The sequence below is a fragment of the Balaenoptera borealis genome (assembly GCF_965194805.1).
Source record: "Balaenoptera borealis genome assembly, chromosome: 3".
Taxonomy (NCBI): Eukaryota; Metazoa; Chordata; class Mammalia; order Artiodactyla; family Balaenopteridae; genus Balaenoptera; species Balaenoptera borealis.
The window spans coordinates 112,526,895-112,546,382 of record NC_138866.1 but is presented as its reverse complement, the minus strand read 5'-3'; the positions used below and the strand labels follow the sequence as shown (position 1 = coordinate 112,546,382).

General features: G+C 40.3%; 2 protein-coding genes across 6 annotated transcripts in view; both read right to left on the bottom strand.

Annotated features, from left to right (window-relative positions):
* The window catches only part of ZNF609 (zinc finger protein 609), a 228,111-nt gene extending 224,533 nt beyond the window's left edge, over nucleotides 1-3,578 (bottom strand). The window contains exon 1 of the mRNA XM_082383226.1: nucleotides 2,097-3,578. The gene's annotated coding sequence lies outside the window, so the exon portion shown is untranslated. The remainder of the gene's footprint in view (nucleotides 1-2,096) is intronic.
* A 133-nt stretch (nucleotides 3,579-3,711) lies between these two features.
* TRIP4 (thyroid hormone receptor interactor 4) overlaps nucleotides 3,712-19,488 on the bottom strand; it is a 68,537-nt gene continuing 52,760 nt past the window's right edge. For 3 of the 5 annotated variants that reach the window (XM_082383331.1, XM_082383330.1, XM_082383333.1), the window contains exons 12-13: nucleotides 18,722-18,824; nucleotides 3,712-4,016 (exon numbers count right to left, since the gene is read on the bottom strand). In XM_082383331.1, the coding sequence (XP_082239457.1) occupies nucleotides 3,949-4,016; nucleotides 18,722-18,824 (171 nt within the window). In that variant the 3' untranslated portion in view covers nucleotides 3,712-3,948. Of the gene's footprint in view, nucleotides 4,017-10,380; nucleotides 16,009-18,721; nucleotides 18,825-19,488 lie in introns of those variants that run through there. The other 2 variants (XM_082383332.1, XR_014242122.1) reach the window with 2 other exon arrangements.

Genomic DNA, 19,488 nt, shown 5'->3' with positions numbered 1-19,488 from the left:
CAAAGCAAACATTCCTACAGTGAACTCCTATTTTTAGACAGACATTTTTCAAGCCTAGAAGAACCATTAAAAATTTTCAAGCAATTGATGTCCTACACAGTAAAAGAATCTTAAGTTTTGACTTCTTATTCCTCTCAACCAGGGTTTGGCAAAATATGGCCCACAGGTCAAATCAGGTGCAGTGCCTGTTTTGGTATGTCCCATGAACTAAGAATAAGAATGGCTTTTACATTTTTGGATGGCTGAAAAATAATCAAAAGAAGACTATTTTGTGATGTGAAAATTATATTAATATATTAATTCAAATTTCAGTGTCCATAAAAAAAGTTTTACTGGCTCATAGCCGTGCTCATTCACCTACGTATTATCTATGGATTCATTTCACTTGCACTGCAACAGCAGAGTTAAATAGTTGTAACAGGGACCATATGGCCTGGAAAGCCTAAAATAGTTGCTGTCTGGCCCTTTACAGAAAAAGTGTGCTAACCCCTGCTCTGAACAAGCACTGTCTGATAGAACTTTTTGCAATGATGGAAATAATCTATACTTGAGCTGTCCAATTCAGAAGTCACTAGTTACATATGAACACCTGAAATATGGTACTGTGACTGAAGAACTGAATCTTAATTTCACTTAATTTAAATAATCACATGTGGCTAGTGGCTACTATATTAGACAGCACAGCTCTAGACGCTCCTCAAATCTTATGTATTGACATTTTTTGCCCCTTGTCCCAACATCTCACTCCCTTCCTGTGACACATCTACACATTCTCAGTTGCCCTCTCTGCCCCACCTTATCTACCTGACTGCAAGTCAGGGTACAATATTTACTAGGTTTTCTTTCTAGACTCTTCATTGTCACCACAGAAATCTGATCAGTCTACCAGGTTTCACTGCATGAATTAATCCACATTATGTGCACACACATAAATGGACACACATTTACACAAGTTTCTTTGTGTCAGAGGATGGCACTGTGGCTATGTTCTTTCTTCTCTGCATGAGAGAATTAGAAAGCCCTCCACATGCTAGATTCCTTGATGCTGCTGGAGCCTGTAATATGGATCACCTCCCTCCAAACACATTCACAGAAGCTGAGAACAGCAGATGTGCACTTGCTACTTGAATCTCAAGGAAAAAAATCCTTCATCACAGGACTTTCTTTCCTGCCCTCCGAGGACTAATAAACTGAAGTTAGCTGATTTCTCTAGTTTAATAGATGCTTGCTTTTTTACTGGCCTTGTCTAACTGGGCAAGAGAACAACCCCAATACTGTCTCTATCTTGGCTAGGAGCTCTAGCAAAAGCATTAAAAAAAAACAACAAAAAAACAAAAAAAACTTACCAAACAAAATGAAATCCACATAAATGGACTTCAGTAGAGACAGTAGTTAAAATGAAAAGAGATTAGGGTTATAACTCATAAAAACCCATAACTTTGTAATTATTTGTAAAAGCAATCTTTATAGTCAATTTTTTATACCTACTCCCTAGGGAAAAACGGGTTTCTGTAAACTGCCAGCTTAAAAAGAAAAAAAGGGACACCTAGTTTTCTTTCTCCAGATTAGCTGTAGCAAGCAAACACCACCCCCCCACCCCTACTCCATTCCAAACATCTGCAAGGCCAAAGCCTCCTAAAAATCCTGGCAGAGAAAGACTCCAGTTTTATATATATCCTACTTTGAGCTTATATAATTGAGACTGTGTCCTGCCTAGAAAAACAAAAACGCTGAATCCTTTAGCTACTATACAAATTGAGAGCCAGTGAACCCAACCATCCAAAAGAGGGTACAGATATTTAGGCTGTAGAAGTAAACCAGCTCAGAAATGTGGACCTTCCCTCAGGCCAAGCTGTCCCAGAGTTACAGGGTCAGTGCAAAGTGCTGTAAAGTACTGAAAGGCTACTCCTGGGCGAGTTTGTACTCAGGCTGCTAAGATTTTCCACTAGGCTTTAAATTATGCTATTCATCACTGAGCAACTGACGGCCATCTACCCCCAAGTCTCTCCCACACTTCCTCCCGGGTGTCTCCACAAATAAAAGAGAGACCTTATACCACCACCACGTGAACTGAAGAGAGTCTTTCACAGTCTAACCATGAAAAGGAGAAGTTTCCAAGTTACTCTGCCATTTACTCATGTGGCTCCAGCTGCATATTTTGGATGCTGAGGTGGGTTTCTCATAAACTTGTAAAGTTCTTGTAAACTTTATCACAGCACACAAAATGGTTGCATAACCTGAACTCTTGCGTCTCCTGATGTTTTTCTTTAGGCATGCACACACAATCTATCCAGGTGGAAAAATCAATCCATACTCCTCTGTGTTCAGGCTGTCATTCAAATAAAAAGGCAGAAAGATAAACATTTTCTTTTTTTTTTCTCCTTTGGCTCTTCACCTCCTACCTTTCAATTTTATTTTGGTATTAAGAAAACCAGACAATTCCAGCACAGAATTCAAATTGCTACTGCTTGGTAAACTATTAACTGCATAGTAAACCCAGTGTGGCTTCATTAATAGTAGTAGGGTCTGCAGAAGACCAGAGAGAGACTTTTTTCCCCCTAAAGAACAGCCATTGGCATCCTTTCCAACTTTCTCTACAGAAGTTGAACAGAAAAAAAAAAAAAAAAAAAAAGAATACAACATGCCTTCATTACTAGAACAAGAATTGGGTGGGTTTCGCCTGGGAATCCAGAGTGATCAGGCCCCTACAAAACCAATGCCCAGAGCTCTGCAACAAGCAGGGTTCACAGTTGAGTGAGCATCAATGCATAATGAGTGGAGGCATTTCAATGCAAATAAACGCTGAATATGAAGGATTAAAGAAAGGGGAAATTAATCTTTTTCATAACACAGGGCACTTTTTTCTCTCCCTTGCGCTCTCTTTTTTAAGTCATGCACACAACTGCTGGAGGGAATCCAACTTCCCCAGTGTGGTAGTGCTGCTTTATAAAAAGCAGAACATACACATTTAAGACCGTGAATTTCCTGAGGATGCCAGCAACTGAGATTCTGACAGCTCTTCTGAACAGCCTCAGAAAAAAAGTGCTTCACTAAGTGGGACCAGAATGACTAGTAAAAATCTCATTTCAAACCAACCTCCTATTTTTCCAAAGCTCATAGCTTCTTGGGGTATGGATGGCTTAAAGGGTTTGGTTTAAGCATTTTGGGATATTTGGATGCATTTACTGAAGGGATTTTATTTTTGTTTGTTTCTAATTGCTCCATCCAAGTGATACTTTTGCAATACCAACAAAATAAACAGGGCAGTTTCATGCTGCTTTAGCAGGTGGCTCTATCTCATCCCAGTCTGATCCTCTTATGTCCTAATGTCTCAAACCAAAGAACAAAGTGGCAGCACCTCTTCAGGTTATCCCCCCACCCCACCCCCCCACCAAAAATCTGCCAGGGAAGGTTACTCAGCTGAATACTATTTGCTTGAAGAGACGTTGGACTAGAGCAGCAAAGTTGTTTAAAAACCTCTCTGTCCCATCACACGTTTCTATTAAACACAATTCCAAAAACATCCTAATACTCTACCAGGTTATCACTTTGAAAAAAAAAAAAACTTTAAAATTCAAGTGGTGCCTTAAAATACTGTTAACCTAGGTTAAGAATTTTCCTAACTAAAACAAATCCAAGCCTCAGAGAGGAAAATAATTTCCAACTTGTTCCTTTTTCTTCTGTATCATTCTGAGAAAAATGTCAAAGATCTAGAATTTTTAAAATAAGTCTTTATAAATAATGTAACCAAAGATTTTTGACCCACTACATAAAGTAAGAATCCCACTCTTTAAGAAAAATATACAGATTTTGATGAGTTTAAATTCTGAGAGGTTCAAGCCTGATGCCAAGCCTTTAGATGTCTACTGCTTCAATTCCAAAGGACCAGTGGATAGCAATTTTAGTACACAAAACTCCACTATGCTGTATAGTTCCTTTTTTCCTGGGTCAGACAGCTTTATTCTGCTTCATTAACCCCTTCTTTGCTCCTTGATGGATCTTGGAATCCAGTTTCCCTGTAAGGGAGAAAAAGAAGCCTCATTATTTATTTTTTATATTTGCAATGCAAATCTTTCATGGCCTCCCAGGTCTTCTGGTTACTGTGTTTCTGTCACATTCAATTATCTTGCTTCAGGACTCAGACACTTTCAAACTTCAGAGTTTCATTCTGTAAGAATGAGGAAGCAATGGGAACACTGTACAGGGACACACAAATGTACGTACGTACGTACACAAACACAATGAGTATTCACCTAAAAATCTAAGAAGTTAATATTTCTAATTTTGTAGTTACTAGAAAAGAAACATTGCGTTTTCCAGAGTGCCTGATGCTAAGGCAAGTTTTTAAAGAATACACACATAATGATAAAGGAAGACATTTCACACAGTGGGAAACCCATTCCTCTGACCTGTTAACTGGCTGAGCATAATGCATGTACCTCCCTCACAGTGAGAAAAGCAGTTCAACTCACTCCTTTGCTGCCTCAGACTTAATAGGGGGAGTGACCTGAAACAGTGGAGTAGAATCCACATGAATGCTTTACTGACAAAGGGCCCCTATCACCAGTTAAGAAGGGCAAAGGTCATAGGCTGTATGACTGTCCTAAGTGTTAAAAGTTAGAAAACAAGCAACCTTCCTGTCCCAGGTGACCCTAATGAGAGGTACTTCACGGATGTGGTCTCCGACCTCTGACTCCTCAGATCTACCAGGATAAAGTTGGGTTCAGTGGTAGCTGCCTTAGGAAATATCCATCTCATGAAGAAAAATTTAACAGAGTTCCTGTCTGCCTGGCCTGAGAACAGAGCTTGCAGGTTGCTTTCTCTCACAAAAAGTCTTATTTAAGTCAGTAGAGATGCTGATGCTGGAAACAGAAATAGTTCAGTTCAGCCTTGGCACTAAATAAACAAACAAACAAAAACAAAAGCAGCTGGGTGTACTACACGCCTATATGCACAACCACGGCCCCTTGTATGTTGTCATTTTCATTTGTTGCAGTAGTCAGGTATAAGAGAGAAAGCACTGGACGAGAAGCCAGGAAACCCAGGTACCAGTCCTCCTTTGTCTGATACCAACTAGATGAGTGACTTGGGGCAAGTCATTAGATCTCTCTGGACTTCAATATCCTCATTTGTCCAACTAAGGTAAGAATACATGTCCGGACTACTGCACAAGGAGAGTGTGAAAAAAAATTATTTCAATCTAACAAGTTTCTCTGTTTTCTTTTTTTTTTTTTTTTTTTTAAATTTTATTTATTTATTTATTTATGGCTGTGTTGGATCTTCGTTTCTGTGCGAGGGCTTTCTCTAGTTGTGGCGAGCGGGGGCCACTCTTCATCGCGGTGCGCGGGCCTCTCACTATCGTGGCCTCTCTTGTTGCGGAGCACAGGCTCCAGATGCGCAGGCTCAGTAGTTGTGGCTCACGGGCTTAGTTGCTCCGCGGCATGTGGGATCTTCCCGGACCAGGGCTCGAACCTGTGTCCCCTGCATTGGCAGGCAGATTCTCAACCACTGCGCCACCAGGGAAGCCCCTCTCTGTTTTCTTAATTTTTTTCTTCTTCCTCATCTTTCCAGGGCTACATCTGCCTCTGGAATAACATTACTTCCTTCTCTGGGCTTCCTTAGAAACCATCACTAAGTGATACCCTAAATGATGTCCACAACAGTCACAATGATGTTGACTTTAATTTGGGCTTTAGAGCACAGAGTTTTCCCAGGGATTTAGGAGTTCTTTCATCCCCCAGGCTGTCTTGCTGGAAATCCAAACATGTGCCAGCAATCTGGCAAAGGGCCCTGTTACGAGGCAAGTTTGCCGTTGTATCCCTAGGACTACCAAATGGTAGGTGCTCAATAAATGAATTAAACAAAGAAAAGCAGACACCACAAATTTCAAAACCTTTACTTTATAGGGACTACTTAGTGACCAAAAATAGCAGATATCAGATAAACATAAAAGAGTACTCATTGTAAAGGTGGTGGTACCCAGAGGTACAAAGAAGTATTGCGTCTCATTAAGCTTTTTAGGACAAGCTAGGACAGAATTTAGAATTCCATCTAGGACTACAGGCTTCTAGTTCCCTGTACTGAATAAGTTAGAAGACCCAGGTCCCAGTTTTAGTCCTAAGACTACCTATCTGTATAACCTTGAGGAAGTCACCTAGTCACTCTTGTCCTCAACTTTTTCAATGCTATGAGGAAACTGGACTACACAGTACTGAAGGCCCTTTGCAGCTCTGTGATACTGTGCCCTAAAAATGAAATGTAAATTGGAATACTTTGTTTCTGAGGCAATGCGATAAAGTGAGAAGAGCAGGAAACCTAGAGGTAGAAAGACCTGAGCAAAATATAATTTCTGTAAACCTGTTCACTCAGCTATAAAATGAAAGGAAGAAAAAATTTCTAGTAACATACAAAGTTGTTGAGAGGATTATAGCTAAGGCTAAGTGTTTTTCTATATACTAAGCACTATACCAAGTATTTTACATACACTGAATCATTTAATCAAATAATTAATTGAAATAATATACATTAAAGGGACTTCTCTGGTGGCACAGTGGTTAAGAATCCACCTGCCAATGCAGGGGACATGGGTTCGAGCCCTGGTCCAGCAAGATCCCACATGCTGCGGAGCAACTAAGCCCGTGCGCCACAACTACTAAGCCCACATGCCACAACTACTGAGCCCGCGCACCTAGAGCCCGTGCTCCGCAACAAGAGAAGCCACCCCAATGAGAAGTCTGCACACAGCAACGAACAGTAGCCCCCGCTCGCCACAACTAGAGAAAGCCTGTGCGCAGCAACGAAGACCCAACGCAGCCAAAAATAAATAAATAAATAAATAAATTTATTAAAAAATATATACATTAAAATGCTTCATGAGTTCAAAGTTCTCTGAAAAATTAATGGTAGTCATGTTATTTATGCTAAGGCTTGGGAGTTGTGTTTCTTAGTTATGGTCTCAGTTTTACTTTTAATTTACCATATTTACCAGATAACTCTAGGCAAGACTTATAACTATATTTATTTCAGGCTCCCCAAAGCTTTACTGTATAAGAATATTCCAAATATAATTTTCATAAAACTCCAGTCTGACTGTGAAAGCCCTCACATGAGACCAGCTCAGGTAAGATCAACCCATTGGAGCAGAGCACTCAATAGTAGGCAAACTAATCTCTGGCTTCAGTGATGATGTCATAAAATGGAAAACTGATGTGAGGAAGGAGATACAGAGGACGAAGGATTTCCAGGGCACTCCCAGGGATTCAGAAAGTCTTTCATCCCCTAGACTAACCTAAGAAAACCATACATGTGCCAGCAATCTGTGAGCTCCTTACAACTAAAAACTTCTTTGCATCCCTAATATCTACCATAGTGACTGCCAATAGTAGCAATTGGGTTAGCTGGGCAATGAAGGCCAGGGACTGGGGCTCCTAGCATGAAGAAGCAGTTATCGTGGATGCCCTCTGAACTCTGAGTTCTAGTTTAGCATGGTTTTTTAAGACTTGGGATCTGGACAGTTAGCTACAGTAATATACAGTACACTCTCTTAAAAGCAGAGTGATCATGCTTAGTTTCTGTATTTCCCCAATATTTTTATATTTAGTACATACAGCATTTCAGTGTTAAACCACATCCTCAATCATGGTGCCTAAAAGAAAATCAAATGCATGTGCAGCAGATGGAGAAGAAGTTAAAAGGGAAAAAACTATTTGCCATCAATCGATATAACTCTCATAGGGATTTTCACATGTTTTGCATAAGATATAAGGCAGAATTTGCATGAGTTTATAAAGCATGTAGTTCATTTAAAGTAAAAAAATTACCTTCATCTCTTTGAGCATTCAACTTACATATTCTACTATACTTAACTTTTTTGCATTTCTTAATTTGAGCAGACACACAGCCAAGTGATTTCATATTGCACATTGTTTTCTGAATTATTTCAACTTCAAGAAGCGCAATTATCCTCAGGTCAAGCAAGCTCAAGTTTTACATGTCCAAAAACATAAATAAAAATATATGCCTTTAATTTAAAGCAAATATATACACGTGATACAACACATAAATGAGTTATATTATAGACATTTATTTGCAAGTCAGAAGTTTGGAACTTAGAATAAATTTCTCATAGAACTAATCTATGAAAAGTGGCTAGGGGCTTCCCTGGTGGCACAGTGGTTAAGAATCCGCCTGCCAATGCAGGGGACAGGGGTTCGAACCCTGGTCCGGGAAGATCCCACATGCCGCGGAGCAACTAAGCCCGTGCGCCACAACTACTGAGCCTGCACTCTAGAGCCTGCGAGCCACAACTACTGAGCCTGCGAGCCACAACTACTGGAGCTCGTGCTCTGCAACAAGAGAAGTCACCGCAATGAGAAGCCCGCGCACCGCAACAGAGTAGCCCCCGCTCACCGCAACTAGAGAAAGCCCGCACACAACAACAAAGACCCAATGCAGCCAAAAATAAATAAATTAAATAAATTAATTAAAAACAAAACTTAAAAAAAAACAAAAGGAAAGTGGTTTAGGTTCCTAAGCCATCCCACAAGAAACAAATATTTAAGGCATAGAGCTGTAACTGAAGTAGAGTATTAATATTATTAATACCATGGAACTTAACCACTTCATGTAACAATATTCTAGAAGAAAATGTGAAGCATTCCAAATTAAGAGCCAAGTATAGGAAGTCCCTTGTGGCGCAGTGGTTAAGAATCGCCTGCCAATGCAGGGGACACGGGTGTGATCCCTGGTCCGGGAAGATCCCACATGCTGCGGAGCAACTAAGCCCATGTGCACCACAACTACTGAGCCTGCGCTCTAGAGCCCACGAGCCACAACTACTGAGCCCACGTGCTGCAACTACTGAAGCCCGTGCGCCTAGAGCCTGTGCTCCGCAACAAGAGAAGCCACCGTAATGAGAAGCCTGCGCGCAGCAACGAAGACCCAACACAGCCCTAAATAAATAAATAAATAAATAAATTTATATATATATATATATATATATATATATATATATATATATATATATAAAAAGAGCCAAGTATGTATTTTCCCCTATGGCAGTGAGATTAAAGACTTTTCCAGCTGTAAACTACTGGAGGTGGTCCCTATGGCTTAAGGGAAGGAAGTTCTGGCAGCGTGTAAGGTTTTTAAAGACAGGATGAATGAAGGACAAAGGAATGAAGAGTTACAGGGAACAGAAACTTCACACCAGACTAAATCCTCAGGTAGGCTGGCTCCCTCTCAAGAGAAGTTTTTTTCTGAGACACAGGGATTGGTCAACCTATTCTTTCTCCACCCCCCCTAACCCCCAACTTTACCTATTGTTTCTGACCCATGTTTCACCTTGTCTGGTCTACCATGGAAGAAGGTGCAATCTCACAATTTCTCTCCAGCCCTGCTGTCCCTAAAACGAGCACACAGCCCATTTTGGCTTTTTAAAGCTTCTAACCAACAGAAGGAACGGGGAAAAGCTTTCTCTTAAGACCATCACCCACCCCGCCCCCTATTAAACCTTGTGGAGAAAAATGAAGGTCGTATGTGTGCTGAAGGTGGGTCTCTGGGAAGAGAAAGTACTGAAGTAAAACGTTTCAGAGAAATATATAAACTCTGTTTACACAAAACATTTTCTCACAGGAGTTTAAGCAGCAGATGAAAACCAAGATAGAAAGGAAGCTACGAAAAGGTAACTGGGACTAAAGATCAAGTAGCAGTGGGTCTGGGAGAGAAAACTGACCACGTTTTCCTCCTACCACCAGTGTTGCCATCAGTGCCTACAGTAAGGTAAGAATGGAGTAGAGTAGGAAGGGGTAAAATTTCTCAACCTAAAAAGGAGAGAAAAAGGGAGATTTAAATCCTAAATAGTGAAGAAGAAGGAAAAAGAATTTCCAGGGCCACTTGGCTAACAGGTGGGGTAAAGTATGAAGTAAATAATTTGTGTAAGTCAAGGGCAATTTATGTTCAGATTTTCTGACTTGCAGGAATCTCAGAAATATGTTTCACAAATCATGAGGGTTGCCTGAATTTTGCAGTGAATATACATGAATCTAAATTCATACTCCAAGCATTTCATTTTGTGATCAAAAGCAGTATTATCCATAGTGCAGTCAGCTAACCAACAGCATTAGTATCACTTGGGAGAAGGGCGCAGGAACCTGTGTTTTAACAGCTCTCTAGGTGATTTTTATTTACATTACAGTCTGAGAAGTACTTCTTTACAGAACAGATTTATAAAATAGTTGGTCCACGACGAACAAGGTGACATAGTCTTGTGCACAGCCGACAACAATGCATGTCCCAGAAGCATCCAGTTCACACAATGGGAAAGCAATGTCAGAGTCATGAAACAGTAACTGACATGAGCAAATGGGAGAGATGCTGATGTTGTTTTTTTTTTTTAACATCTTTACTGGAGTATAATTGTTTTACAATGGTGTGTTAGTTTCTGCTTTATAACAAGGTGAATCAGTTATACATATGCATATGTCCCCATATCTCTTCCCTCTTGCATCATCCTCCCTATCCCACCCCTCTAGGTGGTCACAAAGCGCCGAGCTGATCTCCCCATATGATGCAGCTGCTTCCCACTAGCTATCTATTTTACATTTGGTAGTGTATATATGTCCATGCCACTCTCTCACTTTGTCCCAGCTTACCGTTCCCCCTCCCTGTATCCTCAAGTCCATTTTCTAGTAGGTCTGTGTCTTTATTCCTGTCTTGCCCCTAGGTTCTTGATGACCATTTTCTTTTTTTTAGATTCCATATATATGTGTTAGCATATGGTATTTGTTTTTCTCTTTCTGACTTACTTCACTCTGTATGACAGACTCTAGGTCCATCCACCTCACTACAAATAACTCAATTTCGTTTTTTATGGCTGAGTAATATTCCATTGTATATACGTGCCACATCTTCTTTATCAATTCATCTGTTGATGTACACTTAGGTTGCTTCTATGTCCTGGCTATTGTAAATAGAGCTGCAATGAACATTTTGGTACATGACTCTTTCTGAATCATGGTTTTCTCAGGGTATATGCCCAGTAGTGGGATTGCTGGGTTGTATGGTAGTTCTATTTTTAGTTTTTTAAGGAACCTCCATACTGTTCTCCATAATGGCTGTATCAATGTACATTCCCACCAACAGTACAAGAGGGTTCCCTTTTCTCCACACCCTCTCCAGCATTTATTGTTTGTAGATTTTTTGATGATGGCCATTCTGACCGGTGTGAGGTGATACCTCATTGTAGTTTTGATTTGCATTTCTCTAATGATTAATGATGTTGAGCATTCTTTCATGTGTTTGCTGGTAATCTATATATCTTCTTTGGAGAAATGTCTATTTAGGTCTTCTGCCCATTTTTGGTTTGGGTTGTTTGTTTTTTTGATATTGAGCTGCATGAGCTGCTTGTAAATTTTGGAGATTAATCCTTTGTCAGTTGCTTCATTTGCAAATATTTTCTCCCATTCTGAGGCTTGTCTTTTTGTCTTGTTTATGGTTTCCTTTGTTGTGCAAAAGCTTTTAAGTTTCATTAGGTCCCATTTGTTTATTTTTATTTTTATTTCCATTTCTCTAGGAGGTGGGTCAAAAAGGATCTTGCTGTGATCTATGTCATAGAGTGTTCCACCTATGTTTTCCTCTAAGAGTTTGACACTGCCTGGCCTTACATTTAGGTCTTTAATCCATTTTGAGTTTATTTTTGTGTATGGTGTTAGGGAGTGTTCTAATTTCATTCTTTTACATGTAGCTGTCTAGTTTTCCCAGCACCACTTATTGAAGAGGCTGTCTTTTCTCCATTGTATATTCTTGCCTCCTTTATCAAAGACAAGGTGACCATATGTGCCTGGGTTTATCTCTGGGCTTTCTATCCTGTTCCATTGATCTATATTTCTGTTTTTGTGCCAGTACCATACTGTCTTGATTGCTGTAGCTTTGTAGTATAGTCTGAAGTCAGGGAGCGTGATTCCTCCAGCTCTGTTTTTCTTTCTCAAGATTGCTTTGGCTATTCGGGGTCTTTTGTGTTTCCATACAAATTGTGAAATTTTTTGTTCTAGTTCTGTGAAAAATGCCAGTGGTAGTTTGATAGGGATTGTATTGAATCTGTAGATTGCTTTGGGTAGTACAGTCATTTTCACAATGTTTACTCTTCCAATCCAAGAACATGGTATATCTCTCCATCTGTTTGTATCATCTTTAATTTCTTTCATCAGTGTCTTATAATTTTCTGCATACAGGTCTTTTGTCTACTTAGGTAGGTTTATTCCTAGATATTTTATTCTTGTTGTTGCAATGGTAAATGGGAGTGTTTTCTTAATTTCACTTTCAGATTTTTCATCATTAGTGTATAGGAATGCAAGAGATTTCCGTGCATTTTTTATCCTTCTACTTTACCAAATTCATTGATTAGCTCTAGTAGTGTTCTGGTAGCATCTTTAGGATTCTCTATGTATAATATCATGTCATCTGCAAACAGTGACAGCTTTACTTCTTCTTTTCCGATTTGGATTCCTTTTATTTCTTTTTCTTCTCTGATTGCTGTGGCTAAAACTTCCAAAACTATATTGAATAATAGTGGTGAGAGTGGGCAACCTTGTCTTGTTCCTGATCTTAGTGGAAAAATGGTTTCAGTTTTTCACCATTGAGGACGATGTTGGCTGTGGGTTTGTCATATATGGCCTTTATTATGTTGAGGAAAGTTCCCTCTATGCCTACTTTCTGGAGGGTTTTTATCATAAATGGGTGTTGAATTTTGTTGTAAGCTTTCTCTGCATCTATTGAGATGATCATATGATTTTTCTCCTTCAATTTGTTAATATGGTGTATCACGTTGATTGATTTGCGTATATTGAAGAATCCTTGCATTCCTGGGATAAACCCCACTTGAACATGGTGTATGATCTTTTTAACGTGCTGTTGGATTCTGTTTGCTAGTATTTTGTTGAGGATTTTTGCATTTATGTTCATCAGTGACATTGGCCTGTAGTTTTCTTTCTTTGTGACATCTTTGTCTGGTTTTGGTATCAGGGTGATGGTGGCCTCATAGAATGAGTTTGGGAGTGTTCCTCCCTCTGCTATATTTTGGAAGAGTTTGAGAAGGATAGGTGTTAGCTCTTCTCTAAATGTTTGATAGAATTCACCTGTGAAGCCATCTGGTCCTGGGTTTTTGTGTGTTGGAGGATTTTTAATCACAGTTTCAATTTCAGTGTTTGTGATTGGTCTGTTCATATTTTCTATTTCTTCCTCGTTCAGTCTCGGAAGGTTGTGCATTTCTAAGAATTTGTCCATTTCTTCCAGGTTGTCCATTTTATTGGCATATAGTTGCTTGTAGTAATCTCTCATGATCTTCTGTATTTCTGCAGTGTCAGTTGTTACTTCTCCTTTTTCATTTCTAATTCTATTGATTTGAGTCTTCTCCCTTTTTTTCTTGATGAGTCTGGCTAATGGCTTATCAATTTTGTTTATCTTCTCAAAGAACCAGTTTTCAGTTTTATTGATCTTTGCTATCGTTTCCTTCATTTCTTTTTCATTTATTTCTGGTCTGATCTTTATGATTTCCTTCCTTCTGTTAACTTTGGGGTTTTTTTGTTCTTCCTTCTCTAATTGCTTTAGGTGTAAGGTTAGGTTGTTTGAGATATTTCTTGTGTCTTGAGGTAGGCTTGTATTGCTATAAACTTCCCTCTTAGAACTGCTTTTGCTGCATCCCATAGGTTTTGGGTCATCGTGTTTTCACTGTCATTTGTTTCTAGGTATTTTTTGATTTCCTCTTGGATTTCTTCAGTGATCTCTTGGTTATTAAGTACTGCATTGTTTAGCCTCCATGTGTTTGTATTTTTTACAGCTTTTTCCCTGTAATTGATATCTAGTCTCATAGCGTTGTGGTCAGAAAAGATACCTGACACAATTTCAATTTTCTTAAATTTACTGAGGCTTGATTTGTGACCCAAGTTATGATCTATCCTGGAGAATGTTCCATGAGCACTTGAGAAGAATGTGTATTCTGTTGTTTTTGGATGGAATGTCCTATAAATATCAATTAAGTCCATCTTGTTTAATGTATCATTTAAAGCTTGTGTTTCCTTATTTATTTTCATTTTGGATGATCTGTCCATTGGTGAAAGTGGGGTGTTAAAGTCCCCTACTATGATTGTGTTGCTGTCGATTTCCCCTTTTATGGCTGTTGGTATTTGCCTTATGTATTGAGGTGCTCCTATGTTGGGTGCATAAATATTTACAATTGTTGTATCTTCTTTTTGGATTGATCCCTTGATCATTATGTAGTGTCCTTCTTTGTCTCTTGTAATAGTCTTTGTTATAAAGTCTATTTTGTCTGATATGAGAATTGCTACTCCAGCTTTCTTTTGATTTCCATGTGCATGGAATATGTTTTTCCATCCCCTCTCTTTCAGTCTCTATGTGTCCCTAGCTCTGAAGTGGGTCTCTTGTAGACAGCATATATACGGATCTTGTTTTTGTATCCATTCACCCAGTCTATGTCTTTTGGTTGGAGCATTTAATCCATTTACATTTAAGGTAATTATCGATATGTATGTTCCTATTACCATTTTCTTAATTGTTTTGGGTTTGTTATTGTAGGTCTTTTCCTTCTCTTCTGTTTCCTGCCTAGAGAAGTTCCTTTAGCATTTGTTGTAAAGCTGGTTTGGTGGTGCTGAATTCTCTTAGCTTTTACTTGTCTGTAAAGCTTTTAATTTCTCTGTCAAATCTGAATGAGATCCTTGCTGGGTAGAATAATCTTGCTTGTAGGTTTTTCTCCTTCATCACCTTAAATATGTCCTGCCACTCCCTTCTGGCTTGCAGAGTTTCTGCTGAAAGAGCAGCTGTTAACCTTATGGGGATTCCCTTGTATGTTATTTGTTGTTTTTCCCTTGCTGCTTTTAATATTTTTTCTTTGTATTTAATTTTTGATAGTTTGATTAATATGTGTCTTGGCGTGTTTCTCCTTGGATTTATCCTGTATGGGACTCTCTGTGCTTCCTGGACTTGATTAACCATTTCCTTTCCCATATTAGGGAAGTCTTCAACTATAATCTCTTCAAATATTTTCTTAGTCCCTTTCTTTTTCTCTTCTTCTTCTGGGACCCCTATACTTTGAATGTTGGTGCATTTAATGTTGTCCCAGAGGTCTCTGAGACTGTCCTCAGTTCTTTTCATTCTTTTTTCTTCATTCTGCTCTGTGGTAGTTATTTCCACTATTTTGTCTGCCAGGTCACTTATCCGTTCTTCTGCCTCAGTTATTCTGCTATTGATTCCTTCTAGAGAATTTAAAATTTCATTTATTGTGTTGCTCATCACTGTTTGTTTGCTCTTTAGTTCTTCTAGGTCCTTGTTAAACGTTTCTTGTATTTTCTCCATTCTATTTCCAAGATTTTGGATCATCTTTACTATGATTATTCTGAATTGTTTTTCAGGTAGACTGCCTATTTCCTCTTCATTTGTTAGGTCTGGTGGGTTTTTGCCTTGCTCCTTCATCTGCTGTGTGTTTCTCCGTCTTCTCATTTTGCTTAACTTACTGTGTTTGGGGTCTCCTTTTTGCAGGCTGCAGGTTCGTAGTTCCCGTTGTTTTTGGTGTCTGTCCCCAGTGGCTAAGGTTGGTTCAGTGGGTTGTGTAGGCTTCCTGGTGGAGGGGACTAGTGCCTGTGTTCTGGTGGATGAGGCTGGATCTTGTCTTTCTGGTGGGCAGGTCCACGTCTGGTGGTGTGTTTTGGGGTGTCTGTGGCCTTATTATGATTTTAGGCAGCCTCTCTGCTAATGGATGGGGTTGTGTTCCTGTCTTGCTAGTTGTTTGGCATAGGGTATCCAGCACTGTAGCTTGCTGGTCATTGAGTGGAGCTGGGTCTTGGCGTTGAGATGGAAATCTCTGGGAGATTTTCGCCGTTTGATATTATGTGGAGCTGGGAGGTCTCTTGTGGACCAGTATCCTGAACTTGGCTCTCCCACCTCAGAGGCACAGCCCTGATGCCCAGCTGGAGCACCAAGAGCCTGTCATCCACATGGCTCAGAATAAAAGGGAGAAAAAAAAGAAAGAAAGAAAGAAGAAGATAAAATAAAATAAAATAATGTAAAGTAAAACAGTTATTAAAATAAAAAATAATTATTAAAAAAATTTTTTTTTAAGTATTAAAAAAAAAAGAAAGAAAGAAAGAAGAGAGCAACCAAACCAAAAAACAAATCCACCAATGATAACAAGTGCTAAAAACTACAGTTAAAAAAAAAAACAAAAAAAATACAGCCAGACAGAACCTTAGGACAAATGGTAAAAGCAAAGCTATAGAGACAAACACACAGAAGCATACAAATACACACTCACAAGAAGAGAAAAAGGGAAAAAATATATATATATCATTGCTCCCAAAGTCCACCTCCTCAATTTGGGGTGATTTGTTGTCTATTCAGGTATTCCGCAGATGCAGGGTACATCAAGTTGATTGTGTTGATTTAATCCGCTGCTCCTGAGGCTGCTGGGAGAAATTTCTCTTTCTCTTCTTTGTTCGCGCAGCTCCTGGGGTTCAGCTTTGGATTTGGACCTGCCTCTGCATGTAGGTCGCCTGAGGGCATCTGTTCTTCGCTCAGACAGGACAGGGTTAAAGGAGCAGTTGATTCAGGGGCTCTGGCTCACTCAGGCTGGGGTGAGGGAGGGGTACGGAATGCGGGGCGAGCCTGCAGCGGCAGAGGCCGGCGTGACGTTGCACCAGCGTGAGGCGCGCCGTGTGTTCTTCCGGGGAAGTTGTCCCTGGATCATGGGACCCTGGCAGTGGCGGGCTGCACAGGCTCCCTGGAGGTGAGGTGTGGAGAGTGACCTGTGCTTGCACATAGGCTTCTTGGTGGCGGCAGCAGCAGCCTTAGCGTCCCATGCCCGTCTCTGGGGTCCGCACTGATAGCCGCGGCTCACGCCCGTCTCTGGAGCTCCTTTAAGCGGTGCTCTTAATCCCCTCTCCTCACGCACCAGGAAACAAAGAGGCAAGAAAAAGTCTCTTGCCTCTTCGGCAGCTCCAGACTTTTTTCCGGACCCCCTCCTGGCTAGCTGTGGCGCACTACCCCCCTTCAGGCTGTGTTCACGCCGCTAACCCCAGTCCTCTCCCTGGGATCCGACCTCCAAAGCCCGAACCTCAGCTCCCAGCCCCCGCCCACCCTGGCGGGTGAGCAGACAAGCCTCTCAGGCTGGTGAGTGCTGGTCCGCACCGATCCTCTGTGCAGGAATCTCTCCGCTTTGCCCTCTGCACCCCTATTGCTGCACTCTCCTCCATGGCGCCGAAGCTTCCCCCCTCCGCCACCCACAGTCTCTGCCCACGAAGGGGCTTCCTAGTGTGTGGAAACCTTTCCTCCTTCACAGCTCCCTCCCACTGGTGCAGGTCCCATCTCTATTCTTTTGTCTCTGTTTTTTCTTTTGCCCTACTCAGGTACGTGGGGAGTTTCTTGCCTTTTGGGAGGTCTGAGGTCTTCTGCCAGCATTCAGTAGGTGTTCTGTAGGAGTTGTTCCACATATAGATGTATTTCTGAAGTATTTGTGGGGAGGTGATCTCCACGTCTTACTCTTCCGCCATCTTGAAGCTCCTCCGCTGATGTTTTTAAAAGGAAGTTAGGGACTTCCCTGGTGGCGCAGTGGTTAAGAATCTTCCCACCAATGCAGGGGACACAGGTTCGATCCCTGGTCCAGGAAGATCTCACATGCCGCGGAGCAACTAAGCCCATGCGCCACAGCTACTGAACCTGCGCTCTAGAGCCCGCAAACCACAACTACTGAAACCTGCGCGCCTAGAGCCCATGCTCTACAACAGGAGAAGCCACCGCAATGAGAAGCCTATGCACTGCAACAAAAAGTAGCCACCGCTGACTGCAACTAGAGAAAGCCCACACACAGCAATGAAGACCCAACACAACCAAAAATAAATAAAATTAAAAAAAAAAAAAAAAGGTACGTTAGGCAAAGAGGACACCACTATATGTTTCTTGAGATTCCCTGGAAATAGAAGAGGCTGCTGTAGGACTAGACAGAGGAAGAGAAGTTGGGAGTTGAAGAAGAGTTGGAAGTTGAAAGAATAAAGTCACAAGCACTTCCTAAGAAGTGAATATGCAGAGGGTACTATAATCACAAACACATAAAAGCAAACATTACAGAAAAGAAAACCATCAGGAGGTTTCAAAAAGAGGATGAAAAGCAAGAGGGCTAGAGCAGAGCTCTAGGAAGCAGTAATCAAGGGAATAGTAGGAAGTGGTACGTCCAAAATAGACATTCAAAAATAGACACTTAAAAAGTTGTCTTATTCTCAGATTGAATACTGAGGAACAATGGAAAAAAGACAATGTTGTCACTGGCACTGGCTTAATACTTCCTTTAATAAGAACAGTACAGTGGGGCAAACGTACTCTTTTGGCTGACAAATAGGATTTTAAAGTTAATGGGGTCCTAAATGGAAGTTTAGAGTGATTCACTCATATACCAATAATTGTGGATCGAGGTATATTTTGGAAAGGCTATACTGTAGTTAACCTAACATTAAAGTTATTGATAAATAGAATTTTTTTATTGAAGTATAGTTGATTAACAACGTTGTGTTAGTTTCAGGTATATGATAAGTAGAATTTTACTAATCCTCCAAATATTTGAGATGACATAGAACAGGGTAAAAAGAGAAAAAAATTTTTAAGTTAAACAAGTGAGATTCAAGACAAAAAGAAAAAAATTAGACCATCAAAGCTTGTGACTTACAGATTTTTGGACTTCCTTTAATAGGAAACTTCACAATCATTTCCTGGGGATTTGTGCAGATGAAAACAAATGGAGAATCAGATTCTTGACTCATGTCTGGATACTGTGAAATACAAAAATAAAAAGTTCAGGCTAGTTGGAACAAATTTTGAATTTCAAGGAGATCAAAGGATGTCCCAGAATCCACCTCAACATTCTGATAATAGTACTCTCCATTACACAGTCAGGTAAAGAGGATTATGCTCAATAAGCAAGAACAAACCTTCAACTTTCCCCAGGCTTTAGCACAGTATTCTCATACAGTCTTTTGCCCACCATCTGTGACTTCCTATAATGGAAACAACTTCTTAAAAAAAGATGCCTGACATCTTCCCAGAGAATCAAAACTGACTAGTCTTTCAATATAAGTGACTGTGAGTTGGGAGATTCAGAGGTCTCCTTCAGGAACATCAGGCACCCCCAGGTTCAGCTCAAGTGAAACAGTGGAAGATTTAAGAAAAATAGAACATTTGTGGAAATTCTGCCAGAAACAATCAACAGAGCCCTTCTCTCACTAAAGGGAAGGAAGATGATTCATTCTGAAAGGTATGAACATGCCAAAGTTGTTTTGCTGGATGCATTCCAGACTCACTTAGGGTGAAAAGGTAATGGTAGAGCAATTCTGAAAATAATTTAGAAGCCTCCTTTGGATCTCATATCACAAAACAAATCTGTGTGAATACTTAGGACTTTTACTCTTTCTGCAAAGACAGACACAGAACGTGGAG